The sequence below is a fragment of the Trachemys scripta genome, chromosome 2, assembly GCF_013100865.1.
Source record: "Trachemys scripta elegans isolate TJP31775 chromosome 2, CAS_Tse_1.0, whole genome shotgun sequence".
NCBI classification, from domain to species: Eukaryota; Metazoa; Chordata; order Testudines; family Emydidae; genus Trachemys; species Trachemys scripta.
The window spans coordinates 180,587,837-180,612,031 of record NC_048299.1 but is presented as its reverse complement, the minus strand read 5'-3'; the positions used below and the strand labels follow the sequence as shown (position 1 = coordinate 180,612,031).

General features: G+C 40.9%; 1 protein-coding gene across 1 annotated transcript in view; it reads right to left on the bottom strand.

Moving 5' to 3' along the window:
- CARMIL1 (capping protein regulator and myosin 1 linker 1) overlaps positions 1-24,195 on the bottom strand; it is a gene marked incomplete in the record, with an annotated part of 248,761 nt that overhangs the window by 4,299 nt on the left and 220,267 nt on the right. The window contains 6 exon segments of the mRNA XM_034762444.1: positions 1,034-1,180; positions 4,940-5,071; positions 8,074-8,304; positions 11,718-11,796; positions 17,877-18,306; positions 19,933-20,039. Of these exon segments, the coding sequence (XP_034618335.1) occupies positions 1,034-1,180; positions 4,940-5,071; positions 8,074-8,304; positions 11,718-11,796; positions 17,877-18,306; positions 19,933-20,039 (1,126 nt within the window).

The following is a 24,195-nucleotide window of genomic DNA, read 5'->3' as shown; positions in this document are numbered from 1 at the left end:
TGCATGGTAAGACAGAAAAAAAGTCTACTTTCTTTAAAGAAAGAAAGAAAATAGCACAAGTAGTGAAAGAAATACAGACAGGGCATGAAATGATCACACAAGATGTAGCTAAAAAAATGTCGATGAATGAAATTGTACATTAGTGTCAAAATACCTTCTTAAACCAAGTCATTTTGAATCACTTATATTAATCAGTTATGAGAGGTAATGAGAAGCACACAACATTTTGAGAACAATAGTTATTATAAGGTATTTTAGAAATAAACTATTTTCATAACTTGCTTGAAAGCATGTATTTCAATAATTTTACAGTAAATTAAAGCTACTCCTCAGTAAAATCTTAAGCACGGAGCAGAGTTTGTTTTTTAGTTTAAGAACCAATACTCCAGTAATTCTAGTAAGGTTCTGTATCCAAATAAACAGACTACGCTCTCAAAAGGTTCAGTGAGTGATGTGCTAAAACTGGCACTAACAACATTCCATCTAAAATGGGCACAGCCATGGCTAGCCTGGGTCAGCTGACCTGGGATTGCAGGGCTCGGGCTGTGGGAGCATAAAATAGCAGTGTAAACTTTCAGGCTTGGGCTACAGCTCAGGCTGAGACCATGCAAAGCGGCAGGGACTCAGAGCCCGAACCTGAATGTCTACTCTGCTACATTTACTCCACAGCCTGAGCCCTGCAAGCCCAAGAGTCAGCTGAGCAAGGCTTAGATGCTTGGTGCTGTGGGTTTTTTAACTGCAGTGTAATCCTCTCAGTCAGAGAACTTCAATGTGCATTGTGATAGCTTTCAGTGCTTGTCAATGTGGAGAGAGAATGCACACACTTTGGATAACATCTGCCTTTAGAGAAAGAGGTTCCAGTGGGAGCACAGAAATGATGGATGTCCCATTAGATTTAGCCCTCTCATTTTTTGGTGGCAAACCAAAACACTTATCAGTTTACCTGCTGTTATTTTCTATATGCATCTTTACCTTTGTTAGTGCCAGTTGTTAAGCACTATGCCAGTGAAAAATGAGAATGGAAGGTTCTAACCAGTTGTTGGCTGTGACTTCCTGTGCCCAAGTGCATTCACCTCCTCTTCTGCACTGGTAGAGTACTGCCTTGAAGCTCTTTTCCCTCCACTGGCTGGCTTGTCAGAGTCATGATCTGTATCTCTTTTGTTATACTCTCCTGTTTGCTCTAGCAGGGAAAAGGGATTAATTTATATCCCCCAAACGTTATGTATAAGCCACATATGGAAGGTAATGGTTAATAAAAAGACAATTTTATCTTATCCACTCCATATAATCAGTAATATGCTCTGTAGTATGTTACTCCAAGGTAGTAGTCTACAGAGTCTGATGCATGTTTAACTTAATTGGCACAGTTATCTGCATTTGTTGATATTACAGAATTCAGCAGCTAATCTATGGAAATGCAATGTAAAAAGAGGTGTATTTTGTGATTATCCCAAATAGTGTAGTTGTATTCATTAACATAAGAGGATTTTATAATCTAAGTAATTTCCACCTGCCTTCTCAATGGATATAATCATGTTTACCAAGCAACAATTTGGGCAGATTTGCAGCGATTTACCAGTTTAAGGAATTAGTTAAGCATGCTAGTCTGAAAAGAGGCACAGAATAAAGAAACAGTAGTAACTGACATGAACAAGTACCGTAGTAATAAATGAAAAAGATAACTGGATAAAAAACCAAACAGAAGCATAATTTTCTATGTTCCCCAGGCAATTCTAATTTAAATAACTGATAAATCGTCTATTTTGTGAGAGAGATAAATCACAGACTTAAGGACCGGGAAATCCTATTTTTGCAATCACAAATTATTTGTGAACAATGTTCTCAGTCTTCCATAGTTGCAATCAAAACCGTCTATTAGATCATGTCTCTTGTGGAGTCAAGATATAAGACAGCAAGGAGTGGCGAAATCATCAGCATGGCTGACTCCCTTTAAGAACAAGAATTTGTGGACTATTTTAAATAACCCTACTTATTGACATACACAAACATACAGTAATTCAAAAACCTGACAACTGCCTTAGATAACTAAACTTTATTTAATAGTTGTAATCCTCTAGGTCTTCACTATACAGGAGTAAGTAAATACGGGGGTAACTGTATCTATTTATCTGAAGCAGAACTGGTGAGATTTTAAGGGGTACCACTGTATCTCTCAATGTTAACTTCTCTTTCTCCATATCCAAAGCCCACAGAAGTTAAGGGAAAGAGTCTCATTGACTCCATCAGGACCCATATGCATATTCCAGCACTATCAAAATGGTCAACTCGGATCCCGCTGGGTTGAGAGAAGCAGTACCTTACAATTGCCTGCTGATGTAGATAGCCAGGCACTTCTGGAATGCAAGAGCACTCCAGACACAATCGCTTCTCTTCACTTCTCTAACATGCCCCCTTTGCTGAATGGGGTTGGCAAAGGAGCAGGGTATTCAGACTTCACATGAGCTGGGAGCTGTCCCACATCTTCTGACCCGATGTTATTGCTACATATATGTGGTAACAAGCTAGGGTTACATTTTCTGGCCACTTTCTCATCAATTTGTAAGCTAAAGCCTCTGTTTTATCAGGAAGTAACGCAGAGACTCTCTCTACTTTCCAGTGTGAGGCAGGGACTATGATAAGCATTTCCAGGTCCCAATCCTTGGGTCCAGCGAAGCTGGTCTCAGTGCAAGACCCATGGAGTATGGGGGTAGGAAGGAAGGTTTCACTATGCTACCTTTGCAATCTCCCAATTCCCAGAGCTGATGGGGGCCGATTTGGCCCTGGAGCCAGTTAGAGCAGCTCCCTAGGGTCCATTACACTGCTCATGGATTGTTGCATGCTCTGGCCATGCTCCCAGCATAACGCCAACATAGAAGGAGCGCAGGAACTCCCCAGTTGCCCCACTGGGACAGCTTTATGGTTCCTTTGGGCTGCCAGTGTGGCACATAAGGGCTCAAGTGTGAGTCAAGATCTGGATATAGACCCTTTATACTGGTGATATTCTGTTTTCCTGAGCAGTGCAATATTGTGTTTAGTCCACGAGCCTCCACAAGCTATGACTGACACAAGGACATCCAGACAGCCTGGGCTGCACCTCTAGGAGGCACAACACAGAACTTACAGCCCAGGTGGACGGCGAGGAGTGGAAAAGTGATTTTAAGCCACCTTTATGTCCTCCTGATCCTGCGCTGCTTCTGGGGTTGAAACAGCACCTGGAGTATTTCAGACAGCCCTGGGGGCCTAAGCTATGGGCATTGTTCACAATCTCCATAGTACTGCCATGCCCCCTCCGGCACAACCTCTATGCCAGGATTCGTAAGGGGGTCCTTGGAAGACAGCCTGGCTGTCTTCTGCAGTGCCTGTGCCAGAGGAATTCTCTCTTAGCTGGAACTCTTGAGCCCTTTTACACTGCTCTGGCCCTTTAATCTGGTTTAAAGGTATGACTTCTGCACTGTTTCAAAGACCCTGGTTTGTATTAGCTGGTGATCTCCACAAAGATAATGAGAGTTACATGCAATTTACTGTGCTGAGCTGGATTTCTATGGATATGTCTACACTGAGACGTAAGCCTGTGCTTGAGTGCAGCTCAAACCCAACAGCTCTTGCATCTACTCTGCAACTGCACTAACTCGGGCCTCAGATCCAGGGTCCCAGTAACCTGCAGGGCTGAAGAGTCCAAGCTCAAATTAAGCCAGGACCGAGGGTCTGACCCTATCACTTTGCAGTGTAGACACAGCCCCTCTTGATTAGACTCCTGGAAGTCAACCAGAAGTATCACACAATTCCCTGGGAAAACTTCCTTAGTCCTGTCTCAACAACATGCAATCTACTCTGCTGAAAATGGCAGCCAACCCCCTTTTGCGAACAGCAGCAGCTCAGGTCAATGTTAACCCATTCTCTTCTGATCACCGATCTGCAAGCACACTATCAGAGAGCCTTCTAGGCTTGGAACGGAGAGCAAACCAACCAAGCCTTTTGCAAAGTGAACATGCAGGACTGGCAGTAAAGTTTTCCCACAGTGCACCATGGGCTAGAGCAGCCACATTTCAGGGGTGTGGTGGGGAATGTTAGGGACTCTGGGATATGGTTACTTTGACTCAGATCTGCGCACTGCAGTGTGGACACCAAAGCCCTAAGTTCGAGCACAGGTTAGAAAAGGCTTAATATAGGGTTAAAATATAATGTACTCAAGCCCAGGGTTCGCTAACATGGATCAGTTCTCCAACACAGTTCTCGAACACTGCCCCTGGGCTTACATTGCAGTGCAGACATACCCTGTAACTCTCTTGTCTCCCTACTCCCAGCTCCTCTAAGAGGAAGCCAATTCAGTGCGACACACACAGCACAGCAGCAACAGCTGGAATCCAAAACGTGAGGCAAAGAGAAGAAAGTAGTTTACGGAATCCCCTAGAAACTCGGAATGTTCAGCGTTCTTGCCCAAGCACCCTGACATACTGAGCATGTGTTTGACATGAACTCAACAGAGTGCAATGATCCCAGAAGGGAGACAGAGCCACCAAGCAGACTAGAGAAAGAAATTTAACCACTCCAACCAGCTCACCAAGGTAGCCACATTTACCTTTTTGTGAGCAGTACACAGCCCCGGCCTGATTTTAACTGACCAAAATATAATGTAGATGACACAAGTGTCACTTACTTCATGTTTCTATTGCTGTGGTTTCACTGTGAAATGGCTACATTATATATTATATTAATATTGACATTGGATTTATTTCTTCTCTTTTGATAAAACTATGAAATAAGACAGGAGGGAAAATACTGACCCATGAGTTATCACACACCATTTTCCTGTTTTCTATCCCAAAGTACAAAGCAAAGAAACCAGGAAATCATGTTTGGTTTATTTTGAAGAGGTACTCATTAACCGAGTCAGGCCAGGCAAAGGATATTGGGACAGTGACTATATCAACAATCTTACCGTCTTGAGAAAATGATCTGATAGCGGGCTGGGGGCTGCTTTGACCATCTTTTTCTTTCTCAGAAGGAACTTTCTTTAGCACAGGTGGAAGCAGAGCAACTTTAGGGGAACCAGGAGACTCTGGGATGTCCTCTGTGGAAATACCACACACACAAGCAGATACATTATATTTCTTGCTAGACAGCTTTCAAGAATACCATCCCCATAGAAGACAATTCTAATGAACGATTTAAAAAAACAATACACAACTAACCTGCAGGATATATTCAGTGTTTTAGCTATGCTAGAATTTGGGGCAAACAGGAAGAAATGTTTAGGTAGTCTAGGACTCATAGATTCTAAGGCCAGAAGGGACCATCTTACAAGGATAAGAGAGAATCCTTGATGGTACTCAACCCTTCTGGAAGAGTTTTACTAGCTAGCAAGTTTAATCAGGAGGTATAAATTAGTGAAACTATCCACTAATATACTGTAGTTAATTGTTTTGCTACAGCTGTTGATTATCTTGTAGACCTGAATTTCAACTCCTAACGTGTTGATTTATTATTGAAGCACAAATAAAAATCTGAAAAGACCAACCTAATTTTATTGTAGGGCTAGAAGAGAATTATGCAATTAATAAAGAAAAGTTAAAGAAAATTATTCAGAAATTTCTTTCAAAATTGTTTTGTCACACTGATATTTTTAATCATCTTGACAATGTGACAAACTAATGAAGTTTAAATTATAAAAATAAAAGCAAACAACATTCATAAGTAGTCTACAGAATTCTATAGTTCTGAAGGGAATACTATAGCTTCGTCAATACACTTCTTTTTCTAAAAATAAAAAAATAAAAAAAAAATAAAAAAAACCATTTCTGTTTTGAACTTTGAAGAAATCTCCAGGTATTTTTAATTATTTTAAGCAATTGGATAACTGACAGACACTCTCTCAGTGGTCTGATGTGCATTATACATGCCATATAAACACAACAGAGATGTTTTGTTTGTAGACCCCGTACAGATACAATGTCTGTCATGAACTAGGTACCTTTCATTTGCTTGGTAGTGAAGTACTATATAACGGCACTGTTTAGAGTCAGTATGCTTATGAAAAACACCTAATGAAGAAAATGGTGCATTGGTGGAGGTGGGAGAAGTAAGTTCTTAGGAAACATTGACTGATATTATGTGTATGTTTAGAACATGAGTTCACTGAAACAAGTATTGGAAAAGAATGGGGTTTTGTCTTACCAATGAGTGGCCATCACAAAGGAAACTGCAATTTTGGTCTAGACTAAGGAATGAGATAATCCTCCAAATGCTACTTAACATTTGAACTGACAAAGCTCGTGGGCTGTAGGTATCCCAGGGCCTTCTCTACACTAACATTTCTAGGCAAAAATTGACCCAGCCTCACCAGTGGTAGCGATGGTCGAGCACAAGTGTAAACAGGGCTTTGGTTATTGCATTACCACAACGGGGTGGTAAAACTGCCAAGAATTGCTGAAGCCTGCTATACATTAACTCTCACATTTCTGCTACCACTAGAGGATCTGAAACAGTGGTAGCAAAGATGGGGAGTATCTGCTCCCCTTCAGGGCACAGCCTGGGACATACATCTTTTGTAGGAAACATGAGCTAGGAGGAACAGACAGCTTTGGAGCTGCAGGTAGGTTCAGACCTTCCTCCTTTGTAGGCTTTTCAGATATCTTAAACTCTACTTTAAACTTAAGCAGAAGGCTACACAAGTGATGCCTTCCTGTTGTACACATCTACTGGTGTTTACTTGAAGGCATATCTTATTTTATGACTGACTATAAAATAACCAATACAAATATATTAAGACAACCTAAAGGCTGGATTCAAAGTAGCAGCTGTGTTAGTTTGTATCTGCAAAAAGAACAGGAGTATTTGTGGCACCTTAGAGACTAACAAATTTATTTGAGCATAAGCTTTTGTGGCTGTAGCCCACGAAAGCTTATGCTCAAATAAATTTGTTAGTCTCCAAGGTGCCACAAGTACTTCTGTTCTTTTTGAAAGGTTGGATGGTGATCTGGTACCTGCGAGAGAAAGTAAGTTCTAACCACTGGTGAGGCAGGAACAGGACTAGGCAGGTAATGGACAAAGTACACAATCAAGGGCAAGGAAGAGGCTGCAATTTCCCTCTGCAAATGGTTCTTCTCTAGGGCCAGCAGGTACCAATGCAAGCATGGGAAGAGCCTAAAGATTTGAAAGGCATTAGGGGTGGTTACAAACATGCTTTCTAGGCATTAGTAAAAAGAGTGTTTGTCATAGCTGCCAGTCGAGTCAGAGTTTCCACAGTTTAATTCTTTTCACTCTCAATGTCCATAACTTTTTGGGCAGTTGCACGCTAGTGGATAGGCAGGTAAACGTGTAGGAGACTAGCTGAATCATTAAACTTTATCTCCATTTATAGTCTTGAGATAATACCTGAACAGGAGGTTAGCAGAGAGCAGACATTATCAGTGGCTCAAGGAGCAACTCTTCATGATTATAAAAGACCAAACCAATGGATTTGGAGTGAGAATAATAATTCCTCCAGTCAATACAGGGCAAGAAAGGAAAAAGAGATAGTGGCATACGGCTTCGTAACATTTAGGAAAACAATCCAAAGACGAAAAATGAAGAATCTAAGTACAGAAGAGGTTTATGTATATTATATGGTGTGATGGCTAATTGCTGAAAGGGCTGAGAGAAGCCTACAAAAGATCAAAAAATTAAACATTTTGGTATTTAGAGTCAGGGGTTTTGAGTTTAGAGAAAATACAAAGGTAATTGGTTTAGTCAGCGCCTAACACAATGGGGTCTCTGGATACTTTTATAATAAAATAATATCTAGCATAAAATAGCTCTGTGACTTTCTATAATCTGTCATTATTTCTATTATTTCTTCTCAGAATTTACCATTACAAATCACAGTTGGGGTCAAAAAAAAAAAAAAAAGAAGTTAGGATTAGGGGGGGGCGGGGGAGGGGAAAGCAATTCAAGAGCAAATGACAGAAAAATCTCTCTCTTTGTGTCCAATTTCTCTCCAGAATTTAGTTATTAGCATTTCCTTTATACTTCACACACAAACCCTGTTCACACATTTTCTTCCAATGGGATCAACAAGCCAGAACAGCTCCTCACCGTTGCGAGAGGCAGAGCGTGGCTTCTGTGGAACGGTGGGACGTCCCGTCGGGCTGGGCTTTGACTGCACTGGGGGTTTTGGACTCGTGGGCGTATTGGAAGAACATCTAGCCCTTGCACCAGCTTCAGCCTTTGGTTCAGTTTTTGGATTTTTTTCCAAGGACGCCATGACAGAGTCACCTTTACTCAAGGCAAAACGATTCTCTGGGAGGGTCTGGTGGAGTTTAGGCACTAAAATAATAATAATAGTAACAACAACAACAATAATAAATAAAATGTCCTACGCAAAGCAGAAAGCATGCTGTGGCAGTATCCCCACAGGGCAAAGCCTATCGTTGGCAGAAATTCACACACAGTAGAAAGGTAGTGATGGGAGAACTCTCAAGACCTGGAGTTCAGCAGTGGTTCAATGAGCAGCCAACAATGTGTTTGTCAGGCTGTATAACTCACTCATGAACAGGCCTGGCTGTCACCACCTTCTTGGGGTACTGGGGAGGTGGCTAGCTAGCCCCACTGTCCCTCCATTGTCGGCAGGAGCTGGTGATGTGGGTTGCCACAGCCCCACTTTGATGGGATATTTTCTCACACTTTCTAATCCAAAGGTTTTCTTTCAGTCCTTCCCTTTGATATCCCCCATTCCTCTCTGGCAGCTATCAAATCTTCGCCTTTCCCCAGGTATCTCACCCGCTCCTGTGGTCCCTTTCATTTGCTCCCTTGGATGTCTCTGTCTCTCTTTCCCCCTTCTCTCTTGCCCTAAGGGTGGAATAAAGCCACGGGCCAGTGGGGGGTGGGTGGGGACTGAAGCTACCATCTCTTTCCGTGACTCACTCTCGCACTGACATGCAGAGATGGGATTTCAGCAGGGGATCATTGCACAACAGAAGAGGAGCAGCAAAACAGGCAGTCTCTGGCTGTCCAGCATCATTGAGAACAGCGCTTCTAAGGGCCAAAGCTGAAAATCGCTGCCAGGTGTTTTTTTTCCTGCTAAAGACTAACAGTGGAATCCAGGACACAGGGAAAAAAATCCTGAACTGATGGTGAGTATATGTGCATGTTGCTGTTTTTTTGTTTTTAGCCCTTTTAGATCAGATTTGAAATGTGTTAGCAATGGCAGCCCTATTTATACAACTCTTTAGTTAGTAACTCTGCATATAGAATACACTGTTACACATTTATTAGCAAGCTTGCCAGCACATTATTTATACCAAGCAAAGACTGAATGCATTTGCACACAAATCTCACTTGCTTCCCAGGATTTATATCGAATACAGCTAGAGCCAGCTGTGCAAGCTGGTATAAAGCTTGCAGGACACTAGTTTGCAAATAAGCAAACTGCCTGCCCTAATTTCCTTCCTTCCTCCAAACCGTGGGAGGACTCCAGGAGGCTTATATGCACATGGTTGTGCAATCAATCTTTGGATTTGTATGCGTACTGGGTGACAGCATTCTTCACCTTTAGTGATTAACAATTTGTATGCTAGGGTTGCACATAATTCTTGTTTCACCTAAATTTAGGCTGCCTTGGCTTTCTGACAAGGCAAAACATGTGCCCACAGATGCTGACTTGGCCTAGCTAACTGCTATTCCAGTTCAGAAAACCTACTTGTTACAGAAGTGCTGAGCACAGGAATTCTAAGTGCAGTGTGTGGGGAGGAAGAATGTTGATATAGTCAGTTGCAGGCCAATCTCCAAAATGTTTTTCCAGCTTACGTAGTTGTTTTTCAGCTCCGTTGGATTTGAGTTGTGGGCTAACCAAAAGGGTTGCGGTGCATGCATGTGTGTGCAATAAATCTTTGCACTGTAAGCAAAACAGCAGAAGGGTTTCCACACTTTTATCCCCACACTTGTATGCGTGTGTGTGAGAAAGGGAGAGACTGGCTAACACTCAGACAGCAGTTTCTGACATGAACTAAGACAGGAAAATATTCTGTCTCTGAATCATACACGGTCTTCTGTTTTCTCAGAAACATCCAGCAATTTCCCTTTAACTCCATTACTTGCCTTTCTAACCTCAGGCCTGTTAATATTATTAGAACACAGTAAGTTGATATAAATTAAGCAAAACAATGACAAACTAGAACTGCAACAGGAGCAGCCGGAGGGAGTTCCTTACAGCGGTGAAATGAGAACTGACAGTTAGAGGCAGGAGGGGCTGCTGTGCACACACTGCACTGGGGTTGGGGAGGGGGAAATGTGTCATTTACAGGAGTGAGCAGCAAGGAAAAATGGAGATCAACCGCCCGTTAGCTCTCAGTGTGCCCACTTTCCATGGTCCTCTAACCTCAGATCTGTCTATCTTACTGGAACATAGACAGCAAAAAAGGTTCCTCCTCCAAAAGATATTAGACTGTGATGCCAGGATGATTTAAAAGCATTGTTTCATGGGGCTCTCTCATACAATCTCTCTCTGCACCAGCTTCTACACCACATTTAGGAATGGTTTGGAAACCATAAACCGGTTTTCAACACGACTGGTCAGCCAATGTTTTTTTGAACATGGTTTGTGAATTCTTTTCACACACTTTGGCCACACTGTATTTTATACACCTGAAATTCCCAGAATCACTGTCCAAGAATTAAAACTGGATTCTTTAGCATACGCAGAGACTTCTTCAATATTGGTTTCAGTCCAGTTCCTAGCAGAGTCTTCACATCACCTAAAACACCATCAAAACTGGCACCAGCTGGCACCCATTTTAACAGTCTCAGCAGAAAGTCCAAGAACTGTACAGGTATGGAGACTAAATTATCCTCCTCTACCATGGTGACATGTAAGGCATGTTTCAGGCACGGTGGCAGAGCAGTGTGGGGAACCTTGAACTGCCGCTGCCTGTGATGGATCTGCTCAGTGGATTAAGCACTTCCCTTGCATGGCTATCAATCCAGCACTTTCTTGTAAGCACTATAAACCAGTGGTTCTCAACCAGAGGTAGAAGTCTTCCAGGGGGTACGTCAACTCAGTTAGATCAGGGTTTCCCAACCTAGGGTCCATGAGTCCCAGGGGAGTCGCAGGATGGGATTAAGGGGGTTGCTAGTGCAGGGCTGGTGTTAGGGGGTGGCAAGCAGGGCAACTGCCCAGGGCCTCATGCCATGGGGGGCCCCATGAGGCTAAGTGACCTGCTTGAGCCCTGAGTGGCAGAGCTCAGGTTTCCAACTCCTGAAAGGGGTAACAATAGTCTGGAAAGATGAGAACCACTGCCATAAACTCTGCAAAATAAACTCCTGGTTTATGACAGGCGAAAACATCCTTTCCTCTCTGTGCACATTGTACTTGCTGCCTCCTGATCTTCAGTTTCAGCTTTGCTGCCACGGTTACCAGTGAAAACTCTCTTAAAGGGCCTGGGGAAGAACATGTACATGAGTTGTCGCCCCACCCGCACAGAGCAGTGTCTGAGTGAAACAACTGGCCATCAACCCAGCACTGAAACTGACTATACATGAAGTGCTGTCAAATGCAGAAAGTAAATGAACTAGAAAAATGGCTCTCTCCTCTAATCACTTTTCAGTTATGCTAATCTTAACGGGTTGCTTATAAAATAGTAGCCACACAACATGCAGCTGGAAGTGTGATTTCAGGCTGAGAGTGTTCAATTTATTGGCATTACAGGAAGTGCTGTACGCAAGGAAACTCAAAACAACTGTACCTGTACCACTGCCATCCAGCCGTTCAGAGCTCACTGTGGTATCGTGAGAATCCCTGGGAGCCACTTCGTTCCCGAGTCTCTAAAAAAGAGAAAAAGAATCCCTCAAAATTATCTATGAATCACAAAACTCAGTGGTTCATTACAAAGAAGCTTATAGCCAGAAGTTAAAAATTGCAGAAAGAAGCTCTAGTAATTATGCCTGGATGTGTTTTTATGTTTCTGGTTGCAGTTTTGGAAATCTCCTATGTGGGAAGGAGACCACAGCGATTTTGGTTACCAGTAAGGCCATAGAGCTGGCTGAGTCATGACAACATGCTCATTAAGTGACAAACCTGCCAAGGAATAATGAGAGCTGCAATCGGACAGTCCAGTTAGAAACTGTTCTTTTCCACTCAAGATGACCAAATGTCTTATTGGCGTTAAATGAAATAAAACGCTGGATAAAATTAAAGAGTTTATCTGCTCTGGGCAGAAACAGAGACACCTTTCTAAAGATCCAAATTTTGAAGCAAAGATTGCTGAACTGGTCTTAGTTTAGTTAATATGAAAACCTACGTGCACGTGGGGAAATGTCTTGGAAATCTGAGCTGAATCCAATAAGTGCCAGTTCCTTCAATATTTACAGACTGAGGTTTTTAAAAAGTTAGACTTCCTAAGAGCTGCTGGGTGCTCAAAACCTTTGAAATATCAGATCACTTATTTAGGTGCCAAAGTATGGATCCTGAACCTAACTTCATGCACACATTATTAAAAATCTTAACCATGATATCTTTGCCTCAAGGGGAAAAAAGTTATAAGAGATAAATCTGTAAATTATTTGACCCATATTATTGTCTAGAGGCCAAGTGCACTAGGAATATGCATATATCCCTTTTCGAGAGGATCCTGTTTATACAGTGGTACAAAAATCAGTCTCTGGGATTATACTGTTCCTTTCAATATCCTCCTCACTCATATGAATAGAGCAAAGAGACCAGAAGAACCATACAGAGCACACAAGTTACCTGCAAACCAGCACCAAATAGGAAGGCTGGTACGCAGAAGACTAGGCGTAAAGTGTGAATCTTAAATTAAAAAATAAAATACATTTTGCAGGTAGCTCTGATCTTGGTTTAAATTTGCCATTTGAAGACAGATCTCTAACTCTGAAAAGCAAACAAATGCTTTGCATAGTTATTACTATTTTCAGCATTATAAAACTGCCACATTCATGACATCCTATTGTCATCAGGACACCAATGTGGTATGACTGGCACTGAGATTATTCTGTCTTTACAGTAGCGTCCAGAGGTCCCAACCAGACACTGTACAAACACATACTGAAGACAAACACTGTCCCAAAGAAATTACAATCTAAATGAAGACCTGATGCATCATTTAGGTAGGAGAGACATAGGAGGAAAACGGAGGAAGGAAGACAAGGGTAACAGTGATAAGAACAGATAGGGAGGCTTATACTAGCTATATGAAAATTAGTGGGTTTAAAGTAAAAAACAAACCAAAACACAGTATTTTAGGTATAAATAAATAAACAAAAACTATTAATATCAGTTATCCCTGAAGGCCACCCTGTCTTGCCATTGTCAGGTGCAACTTACCATAGGTATCATGATAGACTTGGCTGCTTATGAGAGCTATAAAAGACAGTACAGTGGGCTTCATGGATTAATTGGTACTTCCATTTTGCTGATGCTCGAGTCTAATGGCTCCCAAAACATTTTAATGAGGAAGTGTCTCTCATATATTGTATACAAAGGAATAGAATTATTCAACATTTACTCCACCTATTTAAGAACTGGCATGGTCATTACATTTCCCCACATTTCCACAGAGGGCTTGCCAACACACAGTTTTTGGTTTAGAAACTGATCTAGTTAAAGCAGCACAATCCCTTAGTGAGGATACGATATATCAGTACAACTGCATCCACAATAGGGGGTTTTACACTGCAACTATATCAGTATAAATTCACTCCCTGGCTGAAATAGTTAAATCAGTTAAAAAATTGTGCGTAGAGCAGGCCTAACCATGGACTGGTTCCAAGTGCACAAGTCCCATATAAGCTAAAAGGTCATTCAAAAAAAAGCGAAAGCCAGCCCACTGATGTAGAAGTGTTGTGCTTTGTAGCACTGTATAAGAGATCCAGGTTCATTTTCCACTCCTAGTTCTCTTGATCCATGGTCTATTTTGACTAAATTCTCCCCCAAGCCACATTCTTCTTCTGTCAACGAGCCCTAAGGGTGTCTGTCTCTCTCTCTTTTTAAAAGGGAAAAAAACTCACCAAATTTGTGGGGAAAATTAATTTTCTTAATGTAGGCAAAGTCACTTTGCTTTCAAGAATATAATTTGCTTTTTCACCATGGATTGTGAATTTTCATTCATACTTACAAAAATATTCATTTTCCTTTGCAAGTATTGATGAGGTAAAAAAAATTGTGCATAGCTGTGTAAATGTATTATTAGATTTTGTTTTACCCTTTAGATTGATGTTTGGAGTTCAAAGAAACCCACTTTTATGTCTTGAAATAATACATAGATTTATTAACCTAACTGAAACAAGTACAAATATTTCCAAGTGGTCATTTTAATGGGTTGGTGGTCTCATTGTTTATCACCGTTTCTAGGACCATTTGACAGGTCCACATTATAGCTCATATTAAAGTAGACATAATAATCTTTCAAATGATGTATCATGTGCATGTGTGTAGAGAGGGTACATTAAGTTAACCAAATCAGCAGCATCTGTCTGGTGCTTACTAGGAGGGGCCGACAAATATATGAAGCATCATTTGCACCAGAGCTATGCTAGTCTTGCTGCAAACTAGGTCTGTCCATGACTAATTACATGAATATGTCATATGTAAAATATTTACTGCACTACACACACAAATATTTATTTGGCTCCATAAAAAAGGACGGCAAGACAGGAAAATGTAGCACTTGCACCTGAGAGTGCAAGAATTCTAATAAAGGCCTTGATAACTAAATACGGCTGTTAAAGAGCTTGGTTGCCTGCATATCTTGCTAAAAGATATTTAAATATTCAGTTCTGCAAACACTAGATGGAGCTAGATGATCTTTATATCTGGAGAAAACCTGGAAAAAAACACTGATTTCAACTCATTTATCTTGTGACATTAGTGCCAATTCACACATCAAATTCACAGCAAAAGAAAACAAAAAAGCTTTTGCCATCTTTTCATCTACTGTGCACCTGCTCATCATTTGTAACTGTAATAAGACTGTAGAAGGTCATGAAAGAAGTAGTAAATTCCTTATGGCTTTGTTTTTACTTTGGATAGATCTGAATTTAAAAAACCATCTGTATCTTTAAGAAAAAATTAATTCACTAACATCAGAATCCTGATATATCTGAAAACTTTAAGGGAACTGGTGATCCATCATTTAAGTTATGAATAAAAATGAAAGATGGATTCTCCCATAACAAAACTAGTAGAGATCTCCTGGATTACTCCGAGTATTCAACTTTTTGGTCAAAATGAAAACAAAGCTATTACATATTTCAACCCTGCATAATATACATGAACATTAACCTTCTGAGCATTAACCGTTCCTTTTTTGTGCAACACAGTACAAAGACTTATTAATCTTAAACAAAGATAACTGAATTTCCCTTTTTTGTACAGAAATCCTGTTTTAATTCAGCTTTCTGACCACCACTTTAAAAAAAGAACATTGCCAGGTCAAAAATGGCCCTATGGTTTATGTCTACACTGCAATTAGACACCTGTGCCCATCCTATGCCAGCTGACTCAGGCTTACAGGACTAAGGGGCTAAGGGGCTGTTTAAATTGCAGTGTGGACTTCAAGTTCATGGGCTGGTGCCTGGGCTCTAGGTGGGAGGGTCCCAGAGCTCAAGGAAGTTTACACTGCAAAGAGACAGCCCTGTAGCCCAACCCCTGGAAGTCCTAGTCAGCTGGCACAGGCTAGTCACAGGTTTTTATTTGCAGTGTAGACATACAAAATGTCAAGGTGGTAAAACCGTAGCTCTTACAAAAATCTAAAACCAATACAAAAGTTTCAACATTATTTTTTTTTTGAAAATTCCAATGTAAATATTCCCTCCTAGTCCCCAACGTCTCTCTGCAGTATTTACACCATTGGGCAAGTGAATGGAACCTACAAATTAATTACAAACAAACTGAGTAGTCTATTTTCTTTGCCAAGCTGAGAGAAATACAAAGAGTAAAGAAGCAGCATAGTTGAAAGTAAATAAAAATGTTAGTACAAAAGGTGATGACCTACTCTTTGTTCAATTTTTCAACCAGTGTTAACCCACTGACATGAGAAGTGCTGTTACCTAACAATTTTTCAAAAAAAATTACAACATGCTGGTATTCCATGACTATAATCTTTAGATTATAAAACCACTGAAGCAAGGATTCTGTTTTCAACAGCACCAAGCACACTGCTGAATTGAACAATTAACTAATAGCACCGTGGCTTATGAAAGGTTAAGGGCTAGAATGTGATACTCTGACTCACATTCTATAGTACCTTACTCCTCAAACAGTTCCTCAGAAATCAATGGAACTAGTCACAGTACAGTAAACCCTTATATAATGAACATTTATACAGCATATTTTTGACATAATGCAGTTTTCCTTTAGTGACCCATTTTTATGTTGCGCGCACTATTCTTATATAGTGTGCGCGCTCACGGGAGGGAGTTTGGGCACGGGAGGGTGCTCGGGGTGCCAGATCCAGAGGGCGCTCACCTCAGTTGGCTCCCCGTGCCTGCTGTTCCTGGCAGAGGTGGAGGCGTGGCCAGGTGATTCCCCCACAGTCAGCGCTCGGGGAGGGACGGGGGCAGCACACGGAGCCTCCTAGCTGTGCATCCGCCAGGAACAGCAGGCACGGGAAGCTGCTTGTGGGGAGGCGCCCAAGGTGAGTGCCCCCCGGATCCGGCACCCCGAGCCTCCTCCCACGCCCCAACCCTCTGCCCTGAGCACCCTCCAACATATACAACTTTGTGATGTCTGGGAACTTAACCCTATTTTTCCCATCCATTCTTCAGTTAATATAACGTTTTTTATATTACACACGATTTTCTAGGGACATAACTACTGTGTTATATAAGGGTTTACTGTACTACTCAATATGAGTCAGGATGGCAGGATCTGACCCTAGATGGGAAAGGAAATTTCTTTTGTAAAAAAATATAAGATTTTTACTTTGAGTGTCCCTTTAATAGCCCTTGGCTATTAGTGCTACAGGAATGCCTATAGATTAATGCAGAATAGCCTCATCTGACAGGTTAAGAAGAGTGTTCAATGCATTATAGTTTAAATCCTAAGAAGAAAGGCAGTTTTAAAACTATTGCGCTCAGTGACAAAACTAGGTTTTATGGGACATACTTATAGGAAGGTTACATGTTAAGCTATACAAAGACACTGCTCCCTGAACAGTACTGAGAGCAGGGTTCTTTGTTTAATTCAATATACTGTGCTATTTGCTCACTAAAAAATAGAGCTGAAATCCACATTGTGACCAAATAGGTAGTTTCCATCTCTCGTTTCTATGATTATTTGTATTTTAAGGGCATAAAGATAGAATAGGAATGATTAGATGTGGTACAAAAGGGTTTGTAATAGGAGTAAAGGGATGCAATTAAACAAAAGAAAATTGAAACTGAATGTCAGCAAATATTGTCTGAAAGGGAGAATTATTCCTCTGCACAAAGTAATTCATTTATAGTACAGTGCAAATGGTGGAAGAACCATTCCTTAATAGACCCATCCCCCCTAAACAGAGGGGGCCCACCCATTTACCAACCTGGCTAACTCGTAAACTCACTCCTGACTGTAGGAAACAATCCTGCATAGGCAGGGGATAGGGACTAACTGATCTTTCCCAGCTTTAATTCTATGATAAAGATTTCATTTACGTGCCAGTGAGTCACCCATCACATATAACGTATGACACCTGAAGAAGAGCTCTGTGTAAGCGCAAAAGCTTACTTTCTCACCAACAGAAATTGGTCCAATAAAAGTTATCTCACCCACATTGTCTTTCTAATATAACATAGCTGATATGTTAAATGTTAACCTCTTACCCTCGTGTGCCTTTATGGGGCATAGTTCTTTCCTACTTTTCATCAATTAGAGTCACCACAAATCAAAAATAAGTCACCCTCACCTTCTGTGAAGAAGCTGCTCTCCTTTCCTGCTTGGCTTTCATTTCTGCTAGGAGTCCACTGCCCATCACTTGCACCCCATACCTACGCCCTCCCTGTGGGCTGCCTTTGTTGTCACCCCTCTCTGCTCTTGCAGCATCCTCTGGTTGTATCTCCTCTAGAGAGTCTGGTGTTTTTAGTTCCTCGGCTCGCTCTGTGCTGCCGTTCTGTTCAGCTGATTTTAACTCCTTCTTAGTAGTGTCCACAGCTGGACTTTTGACAGCACCCTTGGGTGACGAGGGCTCTTCTGCCACCAATACAGTCTGAGGACGTTCAGATTTGGATCGAGATTTGATTAAGTTGAGAAACCCACTTTTCCGAGAATCTCTTTTTTTCCTTTCATCACCCACTTCACTGGACTCATTGGTGTCTGAACGTTTCATTGACGATCTCCTAATAAAACAGACACACAGACAAATGTTCATATGTTCTTTGTTTTTTTCCTGGAAAAATACCTGTTTTTAATAGTTTCAAAGATTTCTCTTGGGCAAAGCTAACCGTTTGCATCATCAGGAAGTTGCTCTGTGCCCAGTTATTATCCACTGCTTATAAATTAGAGATTAGTTACTGTGATTGATGCTATTGGCCAAACTCCATTAAAGTCACTAAGAACTGTAGGGCTAGCATTACTCATTGTGCCACAGAGGCACGTCAGCCACTTAGGACACATATTTCATTCATTTATTTTTAGGGATATCTCTGGCCTGACTACTCCTACCCCTAAACTGCAAGTCACACCAGAGTGGCTCTAATTCAGTCATTCCTCCAAGCATAATTTCAATGTGTCTGCTCTTTTAAGGATATCCTCACCCCAACAAATAGCTTGTAGCTACTGCATCATGAGCCAGGTACTGGACAAAACACAGCTTTGGGGAGCTGCCTCTTTTAGAACTCCAGAACTCTGCACCAACAACCAATGCAATTCTGATCAGCCATGCTCCCAAACCTACCCAATTCACAGCTTTTGTGGGAGAATGGTACTTCAGGTGGCAACATATGCTTGCCCTGAAAAACTGTAAAATACTGATATGATGCTGCCCTCCATAAAACGAAATCACTGGTAACACAAGTAAAGTTGAAAGGTATACATAATTTGTATAAAAATCCCATAAATACTGCGGATAGCAGTTTTTCAAAACATTTCTTTTTTTAGCTAACATGATTTCACAGCTACTTACTGGATGTCATGTATGGTTTCATATTTGCAATCGTGAATTACTGCCATCTGCTTGTCATTTCTTATATTTAACACTTCCTTTCCCTCTCTCCTCCAGCCATTTACCAATTTACACTTACTATTTACTTAAACATTTTACTTTTATTTACTTAATGTCAAATATAGCAAATAGGTCATTTTAGGTAGTCTCGAACTAGCTTTTGTTTGTACATTCACACTAAAAAAATCAGAACGTCTTACTGTTGGCTCTATAAAATATCCATCTAGTTTACACCCTTGTAGGCTGGATTTCTTGCGACGTGAGATGTAGAAGGCAGACCTTTCGGATTGAGTCATACACATAAACACAGAACATTGCAATTTTGTAAAGCAAGTGTTTAATTTATATGTATCAATAAACATAAATCACTTCCCCATGTCATTTATGGAAGACAACAGTCTTGACTAAACACACAATAAAAATTCAGGGCCAGAGCCTGAGCCAGTGTGAATTGGTATAGCTCCAGTGATGTCATAATAAGTGATGTAATGAGTGATGTCATTTAAGGGTATGAAGAAGTCAGTGGAGCTATGTTAACATACATCAGATGATAATCTGGTTCATAGTGTATATTAAAAGCAATTTATTTCAAAGTAAGCTTTTTCAAATGAGTAATCAAATTCACTGATATACTGGGCTATTATGATATAGTCTGGTTTTGACAGTAGCTATACAAATTGGAGACCTGAATATTAGAAAAAGAAGTCAAATACAATGAATTAACTATAAATATTCTACCCTCACAAACTATCAGTAAGAAAACATGGTCTTTACCTTGACTCATTAGAGGATTTGAACTTACTTTGAATCCATTTTTGTCACTTTCTTGGTGAAAAATTCATCAACACCTTCATCCACTCTACCCATGAGGCCATTCTGTTCTCCTTCCTGAGGTGTTGACCCACACACCTGATAAAACAAACGTAACATAAGCAACACAGCATGGCAGTAAGAAATCTCACTTTTCAAAGATGCTGTAAGGCACGAGGATAAATGTGAAATTAAAGAATAGAGTTATCTTAACAGTGGCTAAGGAAATATATAAGCTGTAAAGAAAGGCCCCAACTAACAAGGAGAAGGAAGGCCTTGAAAATAATAAATTATAAGGCCATAAGGAATGTAGAAGTGAGGATGTCTGGTTCAAAAGATTAACTAATGAGATAAGGGCAAGTTTCTAAAAAGAAGGCCTCTGACCAATATGGGTGATTGCAGATGGTTTTAAAAGAACCAGTCTTAGAATGAGCCAACCTGGCCCTTCCCAATCCATACACCAGAGTTAAAACCTTTGTGAACTCAAGTGCAATGGAAAAAACTGAGACAGCAAGAAGGAGGGGAAGAAAGGCCTTGGGAAGAAAGGAGGTTATAAATCTTCCCTGGATTAAGACTGGAAATAAGGGTGAACTGTCTCCAACTGGTTTTTAGCTCAAGTCAGTCATTGGCAAGGACATCACTTGTTTGTTCAAGGGTATGAAAAAGTAAAACTCTTATAGGGTTCATTGCTAATACCTGCCTGATCATGTTGGAGCCAACCAATGTGGATCTAAGCACCCCTGGGTTTAGCTCATTTGTAAGTATCTTGATCAAAAACTTATACACGTTTTGTTAGCGTTTGGATGTAGTAAGTTGTTTTTTAGGCATGTTTATAGAGCAATTATACAGTTATCATTTGGCCTTTGGATTTAATAAAGACATTTATGGTTAAATTAGTGTCTGGTGGTTTCCCATATTAATATTAATAATTTCACATATTATTAATAATTCCAACAAGGCCAAAGCTCAAATGCCTTTAAATTGTGTAAAAAGAGCAGTTATTTAGTATTCAAGCACACTTTTTTGTTAGCAGTTTTTCCAAATAGAACTCCTGATTTGTGTATTTACTGTAGATACTGGTAGAGACAGAATCTTTGTCAGCTGTTGTTCACCTGGTTTAGAGAGAGGTGTGAGTTCTAGTGGTCTGAACACAAAATTAGGAGCCAGAACTCCAGTGTACTAATTATGCCTCTAACAGACTGCCTCTGTGGCCTTAGGCAAGGCACTTTAGACCAAAACTTCCAAACTGAGTGCCAGATTTAGGTGACTAACTTTAGGCACCCAGCACTGACTTTCATTGAGAGCTGAGGTCTAACTCCTCTTTGTGCCTTTGAAAAGTAGATCTTAAAGCCAAAGCCAAAAGGGAGAGATTATCCAACTTGGGTGACTCTCTCACTGGAGTATTGTACAGATCAGTTAGTGTTTGTACAGCTCTCTGAAGATGAAACACACTGAATATTATGGGAGGGATTCTCTCCCTGGCCTGGCCCCTGTATGCTGCTCTTCCGTAATCCCTTTCTGCTGCCAAAGTTCCTTATGCAGGAGGGGGAGGATACCCCCAATTTAAACACTGCATAAAGCCTCTTTAGATGGCTCTAAAGAGGACCCTGCAACAGCCCCAGTATAGGGTGTGTTCTTGGCAGTGCCACCACCCACAAGGCAGTGCCAGGAAGTTGCCTTAACTTAGATGGTCTCCCTAGGAGGTCTAAATTACATCAGGGAATGCTCCGGCCCCAAAATCTGGAAAACATAAAAGGTGGCACAAAGCCACCTTAGTCCCTCTGCACCTGAGATCCAGGTTCTGTGTTTCTAAGGGGCCAGGACAGATTCTCATCTTACACGTATGAGAGAACAATTACTGTTAATATCAAACCCTTCCTTATTAAGACAAATAAGACAGCAGCCTGAATATGAACTGATGTATTGATACATACATGAAACTTTCTGGTTCCTGAGTCATGTGATGAGCTTATTGTTAATCTTATTAGATTACAAAGACAGTAACTAGAGCACTTATATACCTCTGCTGTGGTACTGTATTCCTCATTTGAAAATATAAGTCCTTTTGGTAAAATTGCATTGTTTCCACTTAAAACAGAATGTGTTCTTTTTTAATAAGGGAAACGTCTTTTTCAAAGTAGCACAGTGATGACTGTTCTTTTTCTGAGAAGAATTTGTCTAATTGGAAATGTCAGAATGTATGTAACAATACATATACTGACATCTGTTTTTGGACAACATCAATTTTTATTGTCTCTGGATGTAAATATTAACTCATCAGTCAAAAAAATCTTCATATTGACTTCAAGAGAAGTCAGAATCCATTTAATGTTGGCACTGAAACTCTCCAGAGAATAAGAACAAATATTTAAGTATCAAAGCCAAGAGCGTTTCCTGAAGGAGGCAGGGATGTAACATTCTGAAAAAGAGGTAATTAATGTGGGGGGCTGGCTCTATCTGACATTGAGTCTGTCTGGTAAACTGCCAGCAGAAGACACACACGAAAACCCCCCAAACCACAAGCCTGCAGGTGTGCACTGACAAAGACAGTGAAGTGCTCAAAACAGCTCGTTAAATGGCAACAAAAGTCATGGCAGAGGTAAACAAACAGAGGCGGAGAATTTAGCAGAGAAATTAGAGGGCAATTATTGGGCCCTGACCAAGACCAGAACTGCCTACCTAGGGAGGGGAAGGGCTGATGATTACAATAAAGGGGAAACGCAAAAGGATTTTGATGCTCACTTCTCAGGATGTGGGGGAGGGAATGAGTGTGGTACAGCTATGCTTCTGCAGGGTGTAGTTGAGCTTCTGCTACAATAAACAGACAACTGTAACTGAAGACTCCAGTCTCCATGTATCCCTGTGTGTCCGTTGGTCGTGTCTGAAGACATAGGATACCCTAATGCATGTCCATCTGTCGTGTCTGAAGGCATGCCCCAACAACTAAAATTCCACTGAATACACTGATTGGATCACTAACAATATACAAACCATAGGGCCTAATCACCATCAAAATAACCAAGGCACAGAACGATTTTACAGATGCATACTGTAATGCCAGTTATTGTTCAATACTGCAATAATACATTGATTTCTGCATATTTTATCCTTTACTCATCTAATGCTGAGAAAATTGCATCCAATATGTAAAATATGTTCAGCAGAGAAAGTGGTCTTAGACTTGTTGGCTTGTTCTTTGTTAACACCTATAACTACAATGCCTCAGAAAAACTTGGGAGAAAAGAAGTTTTTGTTAAAAATTTAGCACTCTCACCCTTTCAGGTAAGGGGGAGGGACTGCTTACACATACGAGGCTTCAGATTCTTCTAGTAAAACCAGGGAAACGCAGACCTGTCACTCCTAATATAACTGGGGTAAACAAGCAGGAAACAGAAAACCACACTTTTCTCTAAGAACACCTGAAAGGTGTGATGTGTCCATCTCCACCCTCTAATATACAGCGTAAAATAATAAATAATGGCAACAAAGTATCCCCTCCTCTTTTGCCGGGTTTGTGCAAGTAAGAAAAAACAAATGCCTGGTCATCCAAATGTGGTCACTGTTCCCAGAAATACTGTATTGACATAAGGAATAACACTTTCTTGTTCTTCATACACAGTGATCAAAGCTTTTCAAATACAAGATACTATCTATGCTGCGTTTCACATTTCCATGCCAGGTAACACTGCACTAAAAAACCTCAATCCATCCTTCTCCCCTTCCCTCCCTCCCCCGCCCCCCCGACTAGACAGCAGGGTCCTCCAATTCTGAAAATATATGACTGTATGGAAGCAGAAGATAATGGAACTTGACTCTGCCTGGAAATAGTGTCTACGCTTAGTTTTCCATAACAGCAGGTATATTCTCAGTACCATATGAACTCAATTACCCAGATGTCACAGGACACATTAAATAAGTTGAGACGACTGGCGGAAGTTTAGCAAGTGGGAGAATATGACTCAGTTTAGTATGACAGATTTGGAAAAACAAGGCTGTAGTGTACTATAGTTGAAGGGCCAGCTAAATTTCTGTCCCCTCTGCACTGCTCTGTCAATGCAAAAGAGATGGCAAGTTGGCTTAAAAAAGACCCAAACAGCTGGCTGTGGTTTCTTTTGGCACAGGGGAACTCCTGAGTGGCATAAAATTCTACACTATCCACTCTTGGCCCTTCCCAGCATAGGGAGTATTTGGCCACAGTGATTTCTGCTCTGGAAATCCCAGACCAGTGGAAAGGTCTCTAGGAGCCTATTACCAG